Here is a 24,738-nt window from a genome sequence, read left to right as displayed (position 1 = left end):
AAATAAAATCAATGTATTTTTCCCCTGACACCTGGTCATCCCTACTGCATCTGATCTGGCGAACTCACTAAACACAAATGCTTTGTTTGTAAATTATGTCTGAGTGTTGGAGTGTACACCTGGCTATCTGTAAATTTCAAAAACAAGAAAATCGTGCTGTGTGGTTTGCTTAATATAAGGAATTTGAAATGATTTCTACTTTTACTTTTGATACTTAAGTATATTTATAAAACCAAATACTTTTAGACTTTTACTCAAGTAGGATTTTATTGGATGACTTCCATTTTACTTGAGTCATTTTCTATTAAGGTATCTTTACTTTTACTCAAGTATGACAATTGGGTACTTTTTCCACCACTGGTTGTTAGCTGCTATGCAGTGGAAAACACTAGCAATACATGTACAGTTATTACCTATTGTGTAGGAATTGGCCAGTTTAATATTTCACAATTAAAAGGACAATTCTCGGTCGCGTTCACAGACACACATACAGCACAAATATGCGCGCGCACACAAACATACATTTTAGGGCAACAATAAAAAGGTGAACATAAAATGATTAATTCATATCAAAACCGACTTTGATTTCAAAATATAAGCATGAAGTGAGTTGAGCCATATTGCCTTCTCATCATTAATAATTAAACAGCCAATGAGGAAATGTAAAAATATAGATTTATGGTAATATTCCGCCTCAGGCAACGCCATAAAAACAGTTTGCCATTAGGCTGCAGAAGTTCAATTCTCTTCCTCCCATGCTATCCAACGCAACTCTGATATTTATCAGACCTTGAGTTTTATGTATGAACTAGTTCAATAACACACAGCACCCTACATTCATCTGATATACTGACTGGGGTGGCGTACATTTTACACTACTTAAAAAAACAACTGAAACACATAAGCAACGAGATACAGTACTTAGAGCTAGCATATTAAAATGCCTTGCCCCCTCCCCTTCCACATTTCCCTCCCTTAGCCCAAACCCTTCATCACAGGATTAGACATTTGCAATGACCTGAAAGTAGGCTCTCTATAAAACACATTACTTGGGTCTTTAGCCCCCTTTCTCTGGCAAACATGAACTTCAGAGGAACAGCAGAGGTGTGTGGAGCTGCATCCTAGACTTTAAACAATACATATACTTTTGTGTCTGAAGTAAATAATCCACCCTTTTCAACAAAGTGCACACTCCCCACAATCTGTCAATAAACTGCTGCCGGCAAACCTAGTGAATATGCATCGCCGGACAGCAAACCACAGAAATAGATTCTCATCTCATTCTAGTTCTGTGCAGCAAAGCCCTAAAGACACAGCACATTATCAGAAAGGGATAGGAGATAACGGATGAGACCAAAACCTTAGGATAGAAATACAGAAAAGAAGAGCTTTGATTTGTTAAACGTCTCTGGAAACGGGAAAGCTGGAGTGTGTCGATCAAGGCTGAACTCCTGTCCACAGTAGGTAGTGGGGAGGGGCCATTAGTCATTGAATGTTGTACCAGGAAGTTCGTTGGTCAGTGTGTGCCATCGCTCAATTTTCTTGTCCTTGTTTTTGAGACAGTCGAACCAGTGTTTGAGCCTCTCCCCGTTTGCGCTGATGCCCAGGGACACACCACCTGAGACCGGGGATGGCAGAACAGTAGAAAAGGGTTAGAACGCAACACATTGATGGACGATAGAAACTAAATAGTTTGAACTAACACAATACCCAAAAGACAATCACAACTGTTCTCTGAATACTCTGTGATGTTGCACCCTCCTGAACAGGCTGTCCATAGTAGAATAGGCCTATTTGAAGTGAGACTGGTGACCAATGTTTAAACCTGAGAATGCAAGCGTTTTATGTGTTCAACCTTGTTCTTATCAATTGCTGGACATGAACAATATAAAACTCTGAGCACATTATCATTTTCCAGCATGAGAGCTACTTTTTTTATATAGCTTTCACATAGATACATTACTCTCTTCTCGCGATTTAAACCGTCATTAGGCAATCTTGTCCAAAAATGATGTTGATATATGTTAGCCCAGCTAATAAAATGTCCATGACAATGAACTTAGCGCCATTGTAGATCTGAGTGTCTATATAGGCTAGGCCAGTCAGTCAATAGCATGTGTTACAGAATTGACAGGAAAGCACGATCAGATGTAGTGTCTTTTACGGCATCGGCTTCATAAGTTATGAAGCAAGCAGGAGGCTTCACCTCAGTGGATTCCTGGAGTAGCTCCGCCCTCTACTGGACACTTGGTGAACTTAGACAGACCGGTCAATTTACACTTATGTACACTTGTGACAAGGTAAGCTAGATAGCAATTATAAAAAGACATGTAAAACATTGTAGGTGTAACCTACATGTAGGAAAGTGTACACCTCCATGCAGCCTCATATGCTAAGGTATTATTAGGCCCCAGCAGTGTGTTTGTGAAGAAAGTTTAAAGAAAGTCGTAGGCCTAACTCCTAAAGAAATGTATTCTTCATTTTTATGGTGATGACTGCACTTTTCTTCTCAACGCACTACCACAATGAATGTTAGTCCACATGTGAAAGGGAAAATGATGATCCCACTCTGGGATTAAAATTATGTCACAAGTGGTAAAAAGCATCAGGAACTACAGTGGGGAGAACAAGTATTTGATACACTGCCGATTTTGCAGGTTTTCCTACTTACAAAGCATGTAGAGGTCTGTAATTTTTATCATAGGTACACTTCAACTGTGAGAGACGGAATCTAAAGTAATTAAAAATCATACAATGTGATTTTCAGGATTTTTGTTTTAGATTCCGTCTCTCACAGTTGAAGTGTACCTATGATAAAAATTACAGACCTCTACATGCTTTGTAAGTAGGAAAACCATTTGCATTTTATTGCATGACATAAGTATTTGATACATCAAAAAAGCAGAATTTTATTATTTGGTACAGAAAACTTTGTTTGCAATTACAGAGATCATACGTTTCCTGTAGTTCTTGACCAGGTTTGCACACACTGCAGCAAGGATTTTGGCCCACTCCTCCACACAGACCTTCTCCAGATCTTTCAGGTTTCGGGGCTGTCGCTGGGCAATACGGACTTTCAGCTCCCTCCAAAGATTTTCTATTGGGTTCAGGTCTGGAGACTGGCTAGGCCACTCCAGGACCTTGAGATGCTTCTTACGGAGCCACTCCTTAGTTGCCCTGGCTGTGTGTTTCGGGTCTTCAATGCTCTTATTGAGGGAAGGAGGTTGTTGGCCAAGATCTCGCGATACATAGCCCCATCCATCCACCCCTCAATACGGTGCAGTCGTCCTGTGCCCTTTGCAGAAAAGCATCCCAAAGAATGATGTTTCCACCATGCTTCACGGTTGGGATGGTGTTCTTGGGGTTGCACTCATCCTTCTTCTTCCTCCAAACACGGCGAGTGGAGATTAGACCAAAAAGCTCTATTTTTGTCCACATGACCTTCTCCCATTCCTCCTCTGGATCATCCAGATGGTCATTGGCAAACTTCAGATGGGCCTGGACATGCGCTGGCTTGAGCAGGGGGACCTTGCGTGCGCTGCAGGATTTTAATCCATGACGGCGTAGTGTGTTACTAATGGTTTTCTTTGAGACTGTGGTCCAAGCTCTCTTCAGGTCATTGACCAGGTCCTGCCGTGTAGTTCTGGGCTGATCCCTCACCTTCCTCATGATCATTGATGCCCCACGAGGTAAGATCTTGCATGGGGCCCCGGCCTGAGGGTGATTGACCGTCATCTTGAGCTTCTTCCATTTTCTAATAATTGTGCCAACAGTTGATGCCTTCTCACCAAGCTTCTTGCCTAGGTCTACAATTTTATTATTGACGTCCTTACACAGCTCTCTGGTCTTGGCCATTGTGGAGAGGTTGGATTCTGTTTGTTTGAGTGTGTGGACAGGTGTATTTTATACCGGTAACGAGTTCAAACAGTTGCAGTTAATACAGGTAATGAGTGGAGAACAGGAGGGCTTCTTAAAGAAAAACTAACAGATCTGTGAGAGATGGAATTCTTACTGGTTGGTAGGTGATCAAATACTTATGTCATGCAATAAAATGCAAATCAATTACTTAAAAATCATACAATGTGATTTCCTGGATTTTTGTTTTAGATTCCGTCTCTCAGAGTTGAAGTGTACCTATGATAAAAATGACAGACCTCTACATGCTTTGTAAGTAGGAAAACCTGCAAAATCAGCAGTGTACATCTTAAGGCATCCCTTTAAATACGGTGCACCTTTAATTTGATGGCAGGCGCCATCATGCCCCGTGTATACAAACATGAAACAAGCAGGGGTCTAAACCCCCCTTGAGGTTCTTGGGAGCAGCCAAGAAAGTGAGGGAAGAAGTCCATTCGGCAGCAGCAAGGGATGAAAAAATAGACTGAATGACACTGAAAAGGTAAATTGACAAAAAAAAACATGTACCTGTCCGAATGAGGCAATGACAGAGTGAGTAGCAGAGAAACACAAGGTCTTATCTGATGACATGGAGTCTGAGCTTCATAAACACATCAAGAATCTCGCGGACCAGTTTCATGGCCTTAGTAGCATCACATTTAAAGAACGAAACAACATACGAGACAACTGAAGTGTAAGTGATATTGAACCAAGAGATATACAGTGCCTTCGGAAAGTCCTCAGACCCCTTGAATTTTCCCACACTTTGTTAAGTTACAGCCCTATTCTAAAATTGATTAAACATTCTACACACAATAGCCCATAATGTGAAAAAAGACCATTGGGTTCTTGGCACCTCCCTGACCAAGGCCCTTCTCCCCCGATTGCTCAGTTTGGACGGGCAGCCAGCTCTAGGAAGAGTCTTGGTGGTTCCAAGCTTCTTCCATTTAATAATGATGGAGTCTACTGTGTTCTTAGCGACCTTCAATGCTGAATACATTTCTTCGTACCCTTCCCAAGATCTGTGCCTCGACACAATCCTGTCTCGGAACTCTACAGACAATTCCTTCGACCTCATGGCTTGGTGTTTTCTCTGACATGCACTGTCAACTGCGGGACATTTACATTTACATTTAAGTCATTTAGCAGACGCTCTTATCCAGAGCGACTTACAAATTGGTGCGTTCACCTTAAGACATCCAGTGGAACAGCCACTTTACAATAGTGCATCTAAATCTTTTAAGGGGGGTGAGAAGGATTACTTTATCCTATCCTAGGTATTCCTGAAAGAGGTGGGGTTTCAGGTGTCTCCGGAAGGTGGTGATTGACTCCGCTGTCCTGGCGTCGTGAGGGAGTTTGTTCCACCATTGGGGGGCCAGAGCAGCGAACAGTTTTGACTGGGCTGCGCGGGAACTGTACTTCCTCAGTGGTAGGAGGGCGAGCAGGCCAGAGGTGGATGAACGCAGTGCCCTTGTTTGGGTGTAGGGCCTGATCAGAGCCTGGAGGTACTGAGGTGCCGTTCCCCTCACAGCGCCGTAGGCAAGCACCATGGTCTTGTAGCGGATGCGAGCTTCAACTGGAAGCCAGTGGAGAGAGCGGAGGAGCGGGGTGACGTGAGAGAACTTGGGAAGGTTGAACACCAGACAGGCTGCGGCGTTCTGGATGAGTTGTAGGGGTTTAATGGCACAGGCAGGGAGCCCAGCCAACAGCGAGTTGCAGTAATCCAGACGGGAGATGACAAGTGCCTGGATTAGGACCTGCGCTGCTTCCTGTGTGAGGCAGGGTCGTACTCTGCGGATGTTGTAGAGCATGAACCTACAAGAACGGGCCACCGCCTTGATGTTAGTTGAGAACGACAGGGTGTTGTCCAGGATCACGCCAAGGTTCTTAGCGCTCTGGGAGGAGGACACAATGGAGTTGTCAACCGTGATGGCGAGATCATGGAACGGGCAGTCCTTCCCGGGAGGAAGAGCAGCTCCGTCTTGCCGAGGTTCAGCTTGAGGTGGTGATCCGTCATCCACACTGATATGTCTGCCAGACATGCAGAGATGCGATTCGCCACCTGGTCATCAGAAGGGGGAAAGGAGAAGATTAATTGTGTGTCGTCTGCATAGCAATGATAGGAGAGACCATGTGAGGTTATGACAGAGCCAAGTGACTTGGTGTATAGCGAGAATAGGAGAGGGCCTAGAACAGAGCCCTGGGGGACGCCAGTGGTGAGAGCGCGTGGTGAGGAGACAGATTCTCGCCACGCCACCTGGTAGGAGCGACCTGTCAGGTAGGACGCAATCCAAGCGTGGGCCGCGCCGGAGATGCCCAACTCGGAGAGGGTGGAGAGGAGGATCTGATGGTTCACTGTATCGAAGGCAGCCGATAGGTCTAGAAGGATGAGAGCAGAGGAGAGAGAGTTAGCTTTAGCAGTGCGGAGGGCCTCCGTGATACAGAGAAGAGCAGTCTCAGTTGAATGACTAGTCTTGAAACCTGACTGATTTGGATCAAGAAGGTCATTCTGAGAGAGATAGCGGGAGAGCTGGCCAAGGACGGCACGTTCAAGAGTTTTGGAGAGAAAAGAAAGAAGGGATACTGGTCTGTAGTTGTTGACATCGGAGGGATCGAGTGTAGGTTTTTTCAGAAGGGGTGCAACTCTCGCTCTCTTGAAGACAGAAGGGACGTAGCCAGCGGTCAGGGATGAGTTGATGAGCGAGGTGAGGTAAGGGAGAAGGTCTCCGGAAATGGTCTGGAGAAGAGAGGAGGGAATAGGGTCAAGCGGGCAGGTTGTTGGGCGGCCGGCCGTCACAAGACGCGAGATTTCATCTGGAGAGAGAGGGGAGAAAGAGGTCAGAGCACAGGGTAGGGCACTGTGAGCAGAACCAGCGGTGTCGTTTAACTTAGCAAACGAGGATCGGATGTCGTCGACCTTCTTTTCAAAATGGTTGACGAAGTCATCTGCAGAGAGGGAGGAGGGGGGGGAGGGGGAGGAGGATTCAGGAGGGAGGAGAAGGTGGCAAAGAGCTTCCTAGGGTTAGAGGGACCTTATATAGACAGGTGTGTGTCTTTTCAAATCATGTCCAATCAATTGAATTTACCACAGGTGGACTCCAATCAGGTTTTAGAATCGTATGGGCGCTAGAGATTCTGGGTTCAAGTCCAGGCTCTGTCACAGCCAGCCGCGACCGGGAGACGGTTGGAGCGGCACACAATTGGCCCAGAGTCGTCCGGGTTAGGGGTTTGGCTGACAGGGATGTCCTTGTCCCATCGCACACTAGCAACTCCTGTTGCGGGCCGAGCGCAGTGCACGCTGACATGGTTGCCAGGTGTTCGGTGTTTCCTCTGACACATTGGTGTGGCTGGCTTCCGGGTTAATCTGCCATTGTGTCAAGAAGCAGTGCGGCTTGGTTGGGTTGCGTTTCAGAGGATGCATGGCTCTCGACCTTTGCCTCTCCCAAGCCAGTATGGGAGTTGCAGCGATGAGACAAGACTAACTACCAATTGGATACCACAAATTTGGGGAGAAAACGTTTTAAAATCATCTCAAGACTGATCAATGGAAACAGGATGCACCTGAGCTCAACTTCGAGTCTCACTGCAAAGGGTCTCAATACTTACACTATCGTTCAAAAGTTTGGGGTCATTTAGAAATGTCCTTGTTTTCCATGAAAACATACATGAAATTAGCTGCAAAATGAATAGGAAATATAGTCAAGACAAGGTTATAAACAATGATTTTTTTTTTTTTTTTTTTTAATTGTGTCCTTCAAACTTTGCTTTTGTCAAGGAATCTACCATTTGCAGCAATTAAAGCCTTGCAGACCTTTGGCATTCTAGTTGTCAGTTTGTTGAGGTATTCTGAAGAGATTTCACCCCATGCTTCCTGAAGCACCTCCCACAAGTTGGATTGGCTTGATGTGCACTTCTTACGTACAATACGGTCAAGCGAATGTTCTTCTTTGTGATCCGAACATCTCAAACTTAGATTTGTCTTTCCATAACACTTTTGTTCAATCTTCCTCTGTCCAGTGTCTATGTTCTTTTGCCCATCTTAATCTTTTCTTTTTATTGGCCAGTCTGAGATATGGCTTTTTCTTTCCAACTCTGCCTAGAAGGCCAGCAGCCCAGAGTCGCTTCTTCACTGTTGACGTTGAGACTGGTGTTTTGCGGGTACTATTTAATGAAGCTGCCAGTTGAGGACTAGTGAGGCGTTTCTTTCTCAAACTAGACACTAATGTACTTGTCCTCTTTCTCAGTTGTGCAACGGGGCTTCCCACTCCTCTTTCTATTCTGGTTAGGGCCAGTTTGCGCTGTTCTGTGAAGGGAGTAGTACACAGCGTTTACAACATTAACAATGTCTACACTGTATTTCTGATTAATTTGATATTATTTTAACGGACAAAAACAAGGATTTCAAAAACAAGGATATTTCTAAGTGACCCCAAACTTTTGAACGATAGTGTATGTAAATAAGGTATGTTTTTATTTTTAAAACATATGATAAAATTTCAAACAACCTGTTATCGCTTTGTCATTATTGGTTATTGTGTGTAGATTGTGGAGGATTTAATGTATATATATTTTTTTTAGAATAAGGCTGTAACATAAGAAAATGTGGAAAAAGTCAAGGGGTCTGAATACCTTCCGAAGGCACTGTATTTCTGAATGTAGGCATTCATTCAAAAAACGAAATGTCCTCTCACTGCAATTGCGTTTATTTTCAGCAAACTTAACATGTGTATATATTTGTATGAACAACTGAGACATAAACTGAACAAGTTCCACAGACATGTGACTAACAGAAATTGAATAACTGTGTCCCTGAACAAAGGGGGGATCAAAATGAAAAGTAACAGTCAGCATCTGGTGTGGCCACCAGCTGCATTAAGTACTGCAGTGCATCTCCTCCTTATGGACTGCACCAGATGTGCCAGTTCTTGCTGTGAGATGTTACCCCACTCTTCCAGCAAGGCAAGTTTTTGTACATTTCTGGGGGGAATAGCCCTCACCCTCCGATCCAACAGGTCCTAGACGTGCTCAATGGGATTGAGATCCGGGCTCTTCGCTGGCCATGGGAGAACACTGACATTCCTGCAGGAAATCATGCACAGAACGAGCAGTATGGCTGGTGGCATTGTCATGCTGGAGGGTCATGTCAGGATGAGCATACAGGAAGGGTACCACATGAGGGAGGATGTCTTCCCTGTAACTCACAGCATTGAGATTGCCTGCAGTGACAACAAGCTCAGTCCGATGATGCTGTGACACACTGCCCCAGGCCATGATGGACCCTCCACCTCCAAATCGATCCCGCTCCAGAGCACAGGCCTCAGTGTAACACTAATTCCTTCGACAATAAACGCAAATTCGACCATCACCACTGGTGAGACAAAACTGCGACTCATCAGTAAAGAGCACTTTTTGCCAGTCCTGTCTGGTCCAGTGACGGTGGGTTTGTGCCCATAGGCGACGTTGTTGCCGGTGATGTCTGGTGAGGACCTGTCTTACAACAGGCCTACAAGCCTCAGTCCAGCCTCTCTCAGACTATTGCGCACAGTCTGAACACTGATGGAGGGATTGTGCGGGCCTTGGTGTATCTTGGACAGTTGATGTTGTCATCCTATACCTGTCCCGCAGGTGTGATGTTCGGATGTACCGATCCTGTGCAGGTGTTGTTACACGTGGTCTTCCACTGCGAGGACGATCAGCTGTGTGTCCTGTCTCCCTGTAGCGCTGTCTTAGGCGTCTCAAGGTACGGACATTGCAATTTATTGCCCTGCCCACATCTGCAGTACTCATGCCTCCTTGCAGCATGCCTAAGGCATGTTCACACAGATGAACAGGAACCCTGGGCATCTTTCTTTTGGTGTTTTTCAAAGTCAGTAGAAAGGCCTCTTTAGTGTCCTAAGTTTTCATAACTGTGACCTTCATTGCCTACCGTCTGTAAGATGTTAGTGTCTTAACGACCGTTCCACAAGTGCATGTTCATTAATTGTTTATGGTTCATTGAACAAGCATGGGAAACAGTGTGTAAACATTTTACAATGAAGATCTGTGAAGTTATTTGTATGTTTACGAATGCTCTTTGAAAGACAGGGTCCTGGAAAAAGGGAGGTTTCTTTTTTTGCTGAGTTTACAATATACCACACACCATTCCATGAATTAAACTTTGACCTAATAGGACATTCACCGTCACAGGACACCATAACCCACTTACCCCAAGGCGGCTTCACTTACCCTGTCTCTATGCTCAACTTACCCCATACCCGGGGTAAGTTGCTCCAAGAGACCACTTTTGTTGGAAAAGCTATGTTTTCAAAACTGTTATGTTTACATGGATTCTGATTATTTCCAGGCATATACAACATCCTGAAATATATGTCAATATCTTTATTAGAAAGAATACAAATCTATTCTTTGACGTAGTGATGCTGAATGTAAAAAATAGCTCAGCATACCCCACTCTCCCCTACACAATAGCTAAAGTGGATGAGTGAACAGCTCAAACTCCTGATGAGTGCTGAGGACTCTTGAGGAGTGCATCATCAAAAGAGAGGAATGGGGTTTTTGTTAGGGATTCAGAAAAAGTTGGATCCCTGTCACTTCAAGTTCATCTCCTCACCCACCAACCACATGTCGGCATGACAACTTGACAAGCTTATAGCCTGGCTGGCATGCATCAAGCGTCAGTGTTTCGTGCTTCTTCCTCACCACTCAGTTGTTTGTTGTTGTCATTTGGGTCCAAGTTTGTGGCCCTGGGCAGCTATCAGGACAAACGGAGGCTTCTGGTGGGTGAGCAGGTGTTGTAAACAGAAGACCCAGCCACCTACACATTTCTGAACTGTTCAGGTCACTACACTTGGTAACGTGGTCACCTGCTTAGTGCTTACCTATGAAATCGTTGGACTTGCCGATGTCGTAATCCCACACAGTTACCTCCAGGGTTTTCTTGCTGAGGTCGGCGTATTTGATTTCGTAGAAGAACTCCTACAAAAAATATGTAAAAATGTGACTGGCCATACAGCTTCATACAGGCAGCAAGGTTATCCCCAAAAAGCCAGTAAGATTCCACAAGAAACATAATCAAAGGAATTATATTTAAATAATATTTTAAACAATGTTATCAGTGACAATCAATTACCGATACGGCCTACAATTAATCATGCTGATAGAAGAGAATCAATATTATTATAATTTCTTTATTTAATTTGACCCCTTTTTAACCCCAATTTCATGATATCCAGTTGGTATTTACAGTACCGACTCGGGAGAGGCGAAGGTCGAGAGCCATGCGTCCTCTGAAACACGACGCTGCCAAGCCGCACTGCTTCTTGACACACTGCTCGCTTAACCCGGAAGCCAGCCTCATCAATGTGTCAGAGGAACCACCGTACAACTGGCGACCGTGTCAGCGTGCATGCGCCCGGCCAGCCACAGGAGTTGCTAGAGCGCGATGGGACAAGGACATCCCGGACGGCCAAACCCTCCCCTAACCCGGACAACGCTGGGTTGTGTTTTGCCTCATGGGTTTTCCGGTCGCAGCCAGCTGCGACACAGCCCGGGATCGAACTTGGATCTGTAGTGACGCCTCAAGCACTGCCGTGCCTTAGACTGCTGAACCACTCAGAAGGCCACAAAGAGAATACATTTTGGTATCAATCCATCAATACTCAAGGTTATATGTTCGACTTATTGAACCAAAATGTCTTCTGAATGCAATGGAAGCCCAGGTCATCTAATCTCGAGTCGAAAGGCCAACAGGCAACAGGATGGAAATGGGTACGAAAGGAAATGTCAGTGGAAATGTTAAGTCACAGGCCTCGCGTGTTCCGGGAGGACGCCACTCAATGCCGCAGTCTAACGCTAAATTAGGTCTTTGGTGGTGGTCTGAACGCGGTCTGAACGTGGGGTCTCTCTGGAGCATAGTAACAGATGAATGGGAGAATGTTTGTGAGGCATTCAGAGAAAAAGAGGCAGGCTCAGGAGAGGGGGGAAATAGACTTTTACTACAGTCAAGTTGGCCTCTCAATGAGAGTTAACAGAGGGCTGATCTGAAGGTTGCTCACCTCATCATCAATGCATTTGGTTAAAAAATGTACACTATTGTGTAATAAAGGCCAGCCAGGTAGATACAGGGGGACAGATAAAAGAGATATATGGGGAGAGGTGATATCTGCTGTCGGTAAGAAGAGTAAATGTACAATGAGTCAGCATTAAAAGTTTTGGCCTTCGATGGTAACATTAAGCGGTAAATGCTTTAATTGATCAATATGAAAGAGTTCCAAACCTCTCAGCCAATAACAGCTAATTTTCAGTTTTCCCCTCCTCACTTGAATACATTTTGTTCTTCTTTTTGACCATTTTAATAAAAAATAAAAAAATCACATTAAGGTACTTCATTGTTACCAATAAATTATTTGATATTGAGATAAAAACAGCTGCATTGGACCTTTAAAGTCATGATTTTCATCATACTGGAACAAAGTCAGGTATAATTAGCCAAGTTTGAAAAATGTGTTTCATAACTTATTTGATAAGCTTGATCTTAAAATATCTGGTTCCTCTTAAGTATCAAGTCTTAAGTGGGATTGATTATTAGAGGGATATGTGATGTCTGAGAGAGACAAGATTTCTCTGAGAGTGGAAAAAGAGAGACAGAGGAAAGAGAGGAAGAGATCATGTCCTTCCTTACCTCGTTAAACTCTGGGTTAAGGGTCTTCTTCTTGACAGCAGTCTTGTGTTTTGACTTTTTGTTCTCATCAGGCTTCAGGTACCTGCAGAAAAGGCATGAAGCAGTAACTATTACTGAAAGAAAATGTCTCTCTGCAGTCTACTGTTGTTTAATGTGAATTATGGGGCGTGCTGTACACTGTAATAGACATGCAGTCAGGAGATTCAATCCAGGGACACAGAACTTTGAAACGCCTCGCTTCTTTGAGCTCTAAGTAGTCAAGCAGGAATGACTGGCTCAACATGAAAAGGCATTTATGAAAAGGAATGAGACAGCAAATATGGGTCATTAATTAAGCCTGATCAAATTGAATGTTATACCAATTATTTCACCAGAGGGTGCTGTGGCATCACATTTTATCTGACAGTGGGCAGAAGACCTAGGGCAGCATACGGAGGCCAGCACTAAGAAAGCTGTTGCTACAGTGACTGACAGTCCATGGGTTGAAAGGTTGATTACCATATTGTATTAACATACAACAGTGTGGAGCTGGTGGCTCTAGTCTAGGGTTGCGCCCCAAATGGGACTATATTCCCTATAGTGCACTATCCTAAAAGCACTATATAGGGATATAACATTTGGGATGAAAGCTAGGTCCAACTGAAAGCTCTGATCTCCAAAATTATTTTAAAATGTTTGAAATGCTCCTGAAAATAAGATGGGAATGAACTAAAAAAATTGAAGTTGGGAATCCCCAAGGGCTGGACTGGAGTTGGAGCTTGAGGAAGTTTGATCGACCCCCCCGCTGAGTCCAGTAGAACTGCAGTACTTGGCTCTGTCAGAGGTAAGGTGATCCATATGGAGCCAACTGCTCTCTTCTTACACCAACTCGTCTGCATAGTCCATATTGCCAGACATATCACACTTTAATGAAATAACATAGGACATCTAGAAGTTTCATACCCCCAAAAATTCAAGTTGCATACACAAGTCATTCTGGCCTAGAAACTTCACTTGTGCCCTATAGAATGGCTCCAGTGTCAAAATGGACTAGTCTCAACAGTGCCTGAGGAAGAACATGGGGTTAAATGAATGCCTCTACTCCCTTTCAAAAGTAATACACAGATCTCACCCGTGGCAGAAGAGATAGAGATTTTCTCTGAACCTTACTAGAGACTATAGCTGCCTGTGACTCTTCAGGCTGAGGAATTCCATTAGCTGCTAGAAACCAGTTAAGTTTAGAGGAAATCTCATTTACAGGGCCCCATGTGAAAAAAACACAGGTCTTGTCACCTCTGCTCCTGCTCCTCCCCTACGGCGCACGATATCACCAGAGTAGTAACCACCGGTCCTGGGATTCATCATTACGCACAACTGGCACTCATTACACGCACCTGTGAATCATTATTATGAATTATGATTCACACCTGGGCTCCATTACCTTCATAATTTCCTCCACTTTATATGTCACTCTCCCATGTTCACTCACCAGTTGGTATTGTTCTTGTGGATCGGCGTACTGCCTTAATGTTCTTGGTTTGGTTGTTTAATTTAACGTTGCACCTGCTTCCGACTCACCACCCCATCATTACAGAATACCAACTCAAAAAATGGAAGCAGCAGGACTACCAGACATCTCCCAGACGATCAATGAACAAGGTGACTTTCTTCGTAAACACCATGATCAGCTGACTCAACTGGAAGATGTTCTCCGCAGTCTACAATGTCTCAACAGCGGAGGATATTCTGGAGCCAGTCTACCCAACGAGTCAGCACACCAGCCCATTCAGCAACCCGCTCAGGTCAGCAATGCCCGTCTATCCCTCCCGGAGAAATATGACGGGACACCATCCAAAGGCTGTGGCTTCCACCTTCAGTGCTTCTTATATTTCGCACATCAGATGGGAGTTCCCACCACCGAGAGGCCTAAGGTTTCCACGTTATTTCTGGGCTGGCATTGGAATGGGGTAAAGCGGGCAGGGAGGGAGGAGAAGAGGAACTAGAGTCTTATGAGGGGTTCATGGCTGTGTTTTAAATGTATTTTTGATCATCCCGCGGAGGGCAAAGGGGAAGGTGAGTAGAGGTCGCCCGATTAATCGGAATGGCAGAGTAATTAGGGCCGATTTCAAGGTATTTTTGGTCGTCGATTTGCCTATTGTCTTTTCTTTTTTATACCTTTACTTAACTAGGTAAGTCCGTTAAGAACACATTCTTATTTTCAATGACGGCCTAGGAACGGTGGGTTAACTGCCTCGTTCAGCGGCAGAACGACAGATTTTCACCTTGTCAGCTCGGGGGATACAATCTTGCAACCTTACAGTTAACTAGTCCAACGCAATAACGACCTGCCTCTCTCTCGTTGCTCTCCACAAGGAGACGGCCTGTTACGCAAATGCAGTAAGCCAAGGTAAGTTGCTACCTAGCATTAAACTTATCTTGTAAAAAACAATCAATCAATCATAATCACTAGTTAACTACACATGGTTGATGATATTACTAGATATTATCTAGCGTGTCCTGCGTTGCATATAATCTGACTGAGCATACAAGCATACAAGTATCTAAGTATCTGACTGAGCGGTGGTAGGCAAAAGCAGGCGAGTAGACATTCATTCAAACAGCACTTTCGTACATTTTGCCAGCAGCTCTTCGTTGTGCGTCAAGCATTGCACTGTTTATCACTTCAAGCCTATCAACTCCCGAGATGAGGCTGGTGTAACCGAAATGAAATGGCTAGCTAGTCAGTGCGCGCTAATAGCGTTTCAAACGTCACTCGCTCTGAGCCTTGCAGTGGTTGTTTCCCTTGCTCTGCATGGGTAATACTGCTTCGAGGGTGGCTGTTGTCGTTGTGTTTCTGGTTCGAACCCAGGGAGGAGTGAGGAGAGGGACGGAAGCTATACTGTTACACTGGCAATACTAAAGTGCCTATAAGAACATCCAATAGTCAAAGGTTAATGAAATACAAATGGTATAGAGGGAAATAGTCCTATAATTACTATAATAACTACAACCTAAAACTTCGTACCTGGGAATATTGAAGACTCATGTTAAAAGTAACCACCAGCCTAGTGGTTAGAGCGTTGGACTAGTAACCGGAAGGTTGCAAGTTCAAACCCCTGAGCTGACAAGGTACAAATCTGTCGTTCTGCCCCTGAACAGCCAGTTAACCCACTGTTCCTAGGCCGTCATTGAAAATAAGAATTTGTTCTTAACTGACTTGCCTAGTTAAATAAAGGTAAAATAAAAAAATTAAATTAAATATGTTCTGAGCAAGGAACTGAAACGTTAGCTTTCTTACATAGCACATATTGCACTTTTACTTTCATCTCCAACACTTTGTTTTAGCATTATTTAAACCAAATTGAACATGTTTCATTATTTACTTGAGGCTAAATGGATTTTTATTGATCTATTATATTAAGTTAAAATAAGTGTTCATTTAGTATTGTTGTAATTATCGTTATTACAGATAAATAAAAATTGGCCGATTAATCGGTATCGACTCCGTTACTAGAGCAGAGGGACGGTCACATGGTGGTACATCCCCCAGACCAGGAGTGAGTATTCCATCTACTGCTCTTCCTGTTAGACTATTTTTTTTAGTACCCATCACTCTGGCTGACTGTCCCTCATGCCCTGTGTCTACAGCTTTAATGGATTCCGGCACCGCGGGGAACTTTATGGATCAGACCATTGCCTCCTCTCTCAATAATACTACCTACCCGCTCTCCTCTCCTTTCCGGTTCAAGGTCTCGACTGTTGGCCTCTAGGATCCGGAACCACCATACACATCACTAACCACTCACCCTGGAGCCCAATCACCAGGAAAACATCCCCTTCATTACCAGTGCACCAGTCCACAAGATTATTCTCGGCCTACCTTGGCTTCAGCGCCATAACCCTACAATCCCATGGTCGTGGATGAGAATCACCGACTGGTCACCTGAATGTTGGAGGACCTGCTTTCCTGTCCCCTGTGGTTCCACGTCGGTTGAGAGTCCTGTGGTTGCTCTCCAGCCCAACATCCCAGAGGAAAATCGGGATCTAAGGGAGGTATTCTCCAAGAGCCGCGCAACCTGTCTCCCTCCTCATCGCTCCTGGGACTGTGCAATTGACCCGTTTTACGGTGCTACAGCTCCGCGCAGATGCGTCTACCCTCTGTTGGTGGCTGAGACCCAGGCCATGGAGGACTACATTCAAGAGGCGCTCCAAAAGGGTTTCATCCGCAGGTCCAAGTCCCCTGTGTCGGCTGGTTTCTTCTTCGTGGCCGAGGAGGAGGGAGGATTACGCCTTTGTATCAATTACCGTGGACTCAATGACATCACCACAGGTATCGTTACCCTCTCCCGCTGGTGCCGTCAGCCATCGAGTAGCTCCGCGGGGCCCGGTTCTCCACCAAACTGGACCTGCAGAGTGCCTACAATCTCAGTCACATCCGGGAGGAGTGGAAGACGGCGTTCAACACGATGTCTGGTCACTACGAGTACTTGGTTATGCCCTTTGGCTAAGCCAATGCTCAGTCAGTGTTCCAGGCATTCGTCAATGAGGTGTTCAGGGACATGCTTGGACGTCAAGTGATTGTGTACATCGATGATATTCTGATCTTCTCGACCAACCTGGAAGATCACATCACTCGCGTTCGAGCAGTCTCGGAACTCCTCTTAGCAAACCACCTATTCGTCAAGGCGAAGAAGTACCAATTCCACCAGAGGCTACCAAATCAGCCCTCGGGGAGTGAGGGTGGAGGACAAGAAGGTAGATGCGATAAGGTCATGGCCAGTCCCAACCACCATCAAGGTGTTACAATTTCTTTTAGGGTTTGCCAAATTTTACCGGCGCTTCATCAGGAACTTCAGCGTCATCGCCACCCATCTCACCTCCCTCCCCAAGGGTGGGCCTTGTAGGTTGGTTTGGTCTCAGGCAGTCGACGGGGTCTTTTGTCTCCTCAGGCGTTTCACCTCCGCCCCCTTGCTAAAACACCCAGATCCCACGCTACCTTTTGTGGTTGAGATAGATACATCGGAGGTGGGAATGGGGGCAGTTTGGCACAAAGACAGGGGGACCCACGAAAATGGTATCCTTGTGCTTTCTTCTCCAAGTAACTGTCCCCCGCAGAGAGGAATTATGATGTCGGCGATTGGGAGCTCTTGGCGGAGAAGTTGGCATTAGAGGACTGGAGACACTGGCTGGTGGGTGCCAATGAACCATTCATCATCCTCACCGAACATTGGAACCTTGAGTATATACGGACAGCGAGGAGACTGAATCCGCGCCAGGCCGTCTTCTTCACCAGGTTTGGCTTCACGCTGACATATCTCCCAGGTTCTAAGAACATCAAGGTCGATGCCCTGTCCCGTATCTACGATTCAGGTGAGGCTCCTGTCCAGAGGGCACCCATAATCCCAACCTCCCTAGTCGTGGGTCCGGTGTTTTGGGACGTAGATGTGGACATCCACCAGGCTCTAGAGGGGGAGCCCGTACCCCTGAATTGTCCTCCCGTGCGCATCTACATTCCCACAGGGATAAGGGATCAGCCATGGAGAACGTTCTGCTGCCTGCAACATCCTCCAGCATGACCGGTTTGGCGGTGGGTCAGTCATGGTGAGGGGTGGCATTTCCATGTGCTCACCAGAGGTAGCCTGACTGCCATTAGGTACCGAGATGAGATCCTCAGACCCCTTGTGAGATCATTTGCTGGTGCGGTTGGCCCTGGGTTCCTCCTAATGCAAGACAATGTGGCTGGAGTGTGTCAGCAGTTCCTGCAAGAGGAAGGCATTGATGCTATGGACTGGCCCTCCCGTTCCCCAGACCTGAATCCAATTGAGCACATCAGGGACATCATGTCTCGCTCCATCCACCAACGCCACGTTGCACCACAGACTGTCCAGGAGTTGGCGGATGCTTTAGTCCAGGTCTGGGAGGAGATCCCTCAGGAGACCATCCGCCACCTCATCAGGAGCATGCCCAGGCGTTGTAGGGAGGTCATACAGGCATGTGGAGGCCACACACACTACTGAGCCTCATTTTGACTTGTTTTAAGGACATTACATCGAAGTTGGATCAGCCTGTAGTGTGGTTTTCCACTTTAATTTAGTGTGTGAATCCAAATCCAGACCTCCATGGGTTGATCAATTTCATTTCCATTGATCATTATTGTGTGATTTTGTTGTTAGCACATTCAACTATGTAAAGAAAAAAGTATTTAATAAGAATATTTCATTCATTCAGATCTAGGATGTGTTATTTTAGTGTTCCCTTTATTTTTTTGAGCAGTGTATAATCTGGGATAATTCAAACAATCTTCTTTACCCTAACCAGTCAGGCTTCAAGACGGGTCACTCAACCAAGACTTCTCTTCTCTGTCACGGAGTCTCTCTGCACTGCCAAAGCTGACTCCCTCTCCTCTGTTCTCATCCTCCTAGATCTACCTGCTGCCTTTGACACCATGAACCATCAGATCCTCCTTTCCACCCTCTCAGGGCAGGGCATCCCAGGCTCATTCTTTGATTGGATTTTACCTGGCAGGCCGCTCCTACCAGGTGACGTGGAGAGGATCTGTGTCTGTACCACGTACACTCACTACTGGTGTCCCCCTGGGCACGGTTCTAGGCCGTCTCCTTTCTATACACCAAGTCACTCGGCTCCGTCATATCCTCACATGGTCTCTCCTATCATTGCTATGTGGATGAAACTCAACTACTTTTCCTCTTCCCTCCTTTTGACACCCAGGTGGCAACACGCATCTCTGCGTGCTTGGCAGGTATCTCAACTTGGATGTTGGTCCACCACCACAAGCTCAACCTCGACAAGATGGAGCTGCTCTTCCTCCCGGGAAGGCCTTCCCGCTCAAAGACCTCTCCATCACGGTTGATAGTGTCACACTCGCAGAGTGCAAAGAACCTTACAATGACCCTGGACAACATCCTGTCATTCTCTGCAAACATCAAAGCAGTGACTCGCTCATGCAGGTTCATGCTCTACAACATCCGTAGAGTATGACGCTACCTCATACATGAAGTGGCACAGGGCCAAAACCCGTCTGGACAACAGCAACTCGCTCTTGGCTGAGCTTCCCGCTTGTGCCATCAAACCCCTGCAACTTATTCTGAATGCTGCAGCCTACCTGATTTTCAACCTTCCCAAGTTCTCTCATGTCACTCCGTTCCTCCGCACACTCCACTGGCTTCCAGTCGAAGCTTGCATCCTCTACAAGACCATGGTGCTTACCTATGGACCAGCCTGAGGAACTGCCCCTCCCTACCTTCAAGCTATGCTCAAACCCTACATCCAAACCTGAGCACTCCATTCAGCCACCTCGGGTCTCTTGGCCCTCCCACCCCTATTTAGGGACGCAACCCAGTCGTTTGTTTTTTTAATGTTCCGTTGCCATGCTCAGTGGCAACGTTCTTATCCTTGCTTGCTGCTAGCTAGCCAACTAGCTATACAGTCACGATCTCTGCAGCCAGAATAACAGCAAAGGTTATTCTGTTGCATTTGTTTAATCTGTTTCTCCCGCTTATATCACAGTTGCAAAAGAAAGAAATATGAAAGCACCTGGTAGTTGTTGATATTTTAATTTTTTTAAGCAAATTCAAAACTTTCTCATCCCAGTCATTCGTTTGACTAGTTCGATATTTATGGATGCCATGCAGTCGCTCATGCTTTATCTTCCGTTGCAATGCTCGCTGGCAACGTTCTTATCCCTTGCTTGCTAACTAGCTAAGGCTAACAAAGTCACGACCTCTGCAGCCAGAATAATAGCAAAGTAGCTGTTTTCTATTGACATTCATATGGATACATCCATAACAATAAGAAGATAATGCCCGATTTTGCCTGGCATAGCTAGAAAGTTTGCCTTCTCGTCAGAACACCCGTCAACATATCAAAACAAACTTTACTTGTCACATGCACATCAAACACTGATTGTTAATTACGAGGAGATCGCATTGCATATCAAACACAAGGCTAGAAGTTAGCTAAATAGTTTGTGGCTAGCAAACCTGCCAATATGACAACCGAATTCAAAAATAGCAGTTGCTGAAAACAGCTGGTCAAACTAGAATATATGGGAGGATTTGGCAGCGGCGGGGATAAATTCATGTTCATCATTCAACATGTTAAGTCATCAGATGCTCCAAAAAAATGATCTGCAAAAACAAATCAATGCAAGCTAGCTAAGTTTTTTTCCTCGTTGGACTTCCGTTTACAATGTATCCAATTTCAGTTTGTGTAGTTGTTGGTTTAGCTTTCTGTAACTTTGTAGCAAGTACGTTCTGCATGTGTAAGCACACAATGGACTTTAAAACCAGACAACGGGACAGTTGGAAAAGATATCGGGACACCTTGCAATTATGATGCAATATTGTGTCATGATTACAAGGTGCACCAATATCTTTTCCAACTGTCCCATTGTCTGGTTTTAATGTCCATTCCAGAATGCCCTTGTAGCCAATCAGAAACGAGTATACAACAACGCTGTGGTATAAAGTATTAGAATCTCTATTCTCACCAACATGTAATGCTTGTCATACATTCACCCAGCCTATCAATCAAATGTTAGCCCTCGACCACGTGTAACACTTGTGGGACCACTGCCTTAACAACTGGTGTGTGTGTGTGTACAAAAGGGCTACCGGCCAAGTACAAAAGCCCAGCGTTTCATTAACACAGTGGGGTGGAGCGACTCAGTGTCTGGCAGCCTTCTGAAGCCAGACAGCCACTACATGATGTGTTAGACAGCCATGACCTAACGACTGGGTGTCGGAGGACAGGATAACCATTTCAGCTCTCCTTCTTTATTCAACAGAACATACTTTTCCACTGCTTCTCAAATAGCAGTAGTGTACTACTTTTGACTTTTGACCAGGTCCCTCTGGACAAAAGTAATGCACTATATAGGGAATAAGGTGCCATTTGGGACACAGATCTCCTTCCAAGCCCGCAAAAGAGGACATTTGTAAATCTGGGCTGCGAGTCTTTCGGGCTTTGGGGAGCGGTTCTCAATTGTTGGTTAGAATTGCCATCCTCTCTTCCAATGAGTCTTCTTCCTCCTTTGTTCTTTCGTGTTTCACCAGAGCCATGTGTTCATTTCACGTCCATCGTTCAGCGAGATGAAAGAAGTGCAGTAATGTTCAGGTGTGATTAAAAGAACACTTGTTCATAATTGCAGCCCTCAGGATGGCCTCTTGCTCAGTACATCTCTTTCATGTTGAGGAGTAATCACCGGAGATTCACTGCCGAAACACTGCTGCTATCTGTTCTGTTCCAAGGACTCCATTTGGATCTTGCTCTGGTCTGCTGGCAATTGGATAATGATTGCAAGCCCTAGGCATAGCAAAGAATTTTGGCTAAATGTAAATTATGTAATTATTTTTCTTGTGTAATTTTCCTTGTGAGTGCATGGTAATCTGAATTTCTTGCATCATTACATATTGGCAGATAGGAGATGCAGAGTTGCATCTTTGCCTGTTTTTCAACACCAGGATCAAATGTGTTGGTCTAGTAGTGTGTCATTCAACATTTCCAAATGGAATTAACTTTTATTTGTTTAATAAAAACAGAGGAAATTATAAACCAGAGATTGATTCCATATAGACCTAAGGGATGATGAGTAAAAATCAGTACAACTAGAGGTCTGAAGTACATGCGTTTGGGAACATGTGCTGTCGCTAGGCTGTGTGACAAACTCACGTTTTGACATAGGGGTCTGAGAAGCCGTTTGCGTCCATGGCGGCGAGGTGGGCACAGCGGACGATGCCCACCACCAGGCCAGACTTCTGGGAGCTGTACTTGAGGGAGATCATGATGCGCCCTCGTTCCTCCAGGGACTTGTCGTCTGTCTTGTCAATCTGCGGGTAAAGGAGTGGGGACACACAGTGGTCAAAGGAAAGGAGCATAGTGAAGGTGGCGTGCTCGATAGAAACATAGTCTTACGAACAGCCCATTATATACCGTATACTATACCACCATTATTTAGAACATTTTGATCCAAGGTGGCTCTTCATGAGGTCCAACAGTTGATCAACAGTTTAGAGGAACACTTGCAGTCACCAGAAGTCACAATAGTTAACATTCACACCCACAACCCATTACATGAGGAACCTGGTGGAGGGGACTGAGTGGGATGTACATAGCAGCTCCACCAGTTAGGGTTAATGACCAAGTTTTCAGTAAGGGCTTTTTTAGATGGGCTTCTTTTCCAAATGCAAAATGTCCATTGATCAGATTGGGAACCCAATCGAGTTTGATTTGCAAAATAAGTATTGCTGTGGACTTCTTGGAACACACTTATAATCAATCTCCATGCATGATAGTCCAAGTCCATACTTGTCAGGAGTGACTGCACAGGGACAGAGCAACTCTTCGCAGTTCCTTTAATACCGTGTGCCTATTCGTCTCGATTACATTCCAAATCTAAGATGTGCAAATTTTCCAACTCACTTTCCACCTTATCGGAAATGCACTTTGCCTATAATTCTCTGCTAATGACGCTAGCTAATTGGCTGTGCAGGAAGCGTCTCTAATGATTCCAGCCCCGCTGTGTGACTACTCTGTCTCGTTTACGTAACCCTCATAGAGCGTTTGCACAGGGCTTCACAGAGACACCCTTAGATAGCCTCCTGGCTTAAACTTTAAAAAATAACAACAAAACAAAATGCAGACCAAAGAGGGCAATGGATGGAGAGAGAGAGAGAGAGAGAGAGAGAGGGTGAGCACATAAAGAGAAAGAAAGCTTGACATAGTAAATTGGAAGTTGGTGGGGGGACAGATCAAATGGAATGCACACTGAATTGTCAGAATGTCTGAGGTTTGTATATCTTCTATTTAAAAGAGCAAATGCCCGAGAAGCCAATGTTTGGACGATATAGTGGGGCAAAAAAATAAGTATTTAGTCAGCCACCAATTGTGCAAGTTCTCCCACTTAAAAAGATGAGAGAGGCCTGTAATTTTCATCATAGGTACACTTCAACTATGACAGACAAAATGAGAAAAAAATCCAGAAAATCACATTGTAGGATTTTTAATGAATTTATTTGCAAATTATGGTGGAAAATAAGTATTTGGTCAATAACAAAAGTTTCTCAATACTTTGTTATATAATACCCTTTGTTGGCAATGACAGAGGTCAAAAGTTTTCTGTAAGTCTTCACAAGGTTTTCACACACTGTTGCTGGTATTTTGGCCCATTCCCCCATGCAGATCTCCTCTAGAGCAGTGATGTTTTGGGGCTGTTGCTGGGCAACACAGACTTTCATCTCCCTCCAAAGATTTTCTATGGGGTTGAGATCTGGAGACTGGCTAGGCCACTCCAGGACCTTGAAATGCTTCTTACGAAGCTACTCCTTCATTGCCCGGGCGGTGTGTTTGGGATCATTGTCATGCTGAAAGACCCAGCCACGTTTCATCTTTGCCCTTGCTGATGGAAGTGAAAACCTCACGATACATGGCCCCATTCATTCTTTCCTTTACACGGATCAGTCGTCCTGGTCCCTTTGCAGAAAAACAGCCCCAAAGCATGATGTTTCCACCCCCATGCTTCACAATAGGTATGGTGTTCTTTGGATGCAACTTAGCATTCTTTGTCCTCCAAACACAACGAGTTGATTTTTTACCAAAAAAGTTATATTTTGGTTTCATCTGACCATATGACATTCTCCCAATCTTCTTCTGGATCATCCAAATGCTCTCTAGCAAACTTCAGACGGGCCTGGACATGTACTGGTTTAAGCAGGGGGACACGTCTGGCACTGCAGGATTTGAGTCCCTGGCGGCGTAGTGTGTTACTGATGGTAGGCTTTGTTACTTTGGTCCCAGCTCTCTACAGGTCATTCACTAGGTCCCCCCGTGTGGTTCTGGGATTTTTGGTCACCGTTCTTGTGGTCATTTTGACCCCACGGGGTGAGAACTTGCGTGGAGCCCCAGATCGAGGGAGATTATCAGTGGTCTTGTATGTCTTCCATTTCCTAATAATTGCTCCCATAGTTGATTTCTTCAAACCAAGCTGCTTACCTATTGCAGATTCAGTCTTCCCAGCCTGGTGCAGGTCTACAATTTTGTTTCTGGTGTCCTTTGACAGCTCTTTGGTCTTGCCCATAGTGGAGTTTAGAGTGTGACTGTTTTAGGTTGTGGACAGGTGTCTTTTTTACTGATAACAAGTTCAAACAGGTGAAATTAATACAGGAGGA

At 45.1% G+C, this 24,738-nt stretch overlaps 1 protein-coding gene across 1 annotated transcript in view; it reads right to left on the bottom strand.

Moving 5' to 3' along the window:
- Nucleotides 1-401: 401 nt before the first annotated feature.
- Nucleotides 402-24,738, bottom strand: part of LOC115105315 (double C2-like domain-containing protein beta) — a 314,653-nt gene continuing 290,316 nt past the window's right edge. The window contains 4 exon segments of the mRNA XM_029627235.2: nucleotides 402-1,618; nucleotides 10,773-10,869; nucleotides 12,575-12,656; nucleotides 22,244-22,401. Of these exon segments, the coding sequence (XP_029483095.2) occupies nucleotides 1,482-1,618; nucleotides 10,773-10,869; nucleotides 12,575-12,656; nucleotides 22,244-22,401 (474 nt within the window). The 3' untranslated portion in view covers nucleotides 402-1,481.

This window comes from Oncorhynchus nerka, linkage group LG22, assembly GCF_034236695.1.
Source record: "Oncorhynchus nerka isolate Pitt River linkage group LG22, Oner_Uvic_2.0, whole genome shotgun sequence".
Lineage (NCBI taxonomy): Eukaryota > Metazoa > Chordata > Actinopteri > Salmoniformes > Salmonidae > Oncorhynchus > Oncorhynchus nerka.
The sequence above is the reverse complement of the archived record's forward strand: the minus strand, read 5'-3'. Positions and strand labels throughout refer to the sequence as shown.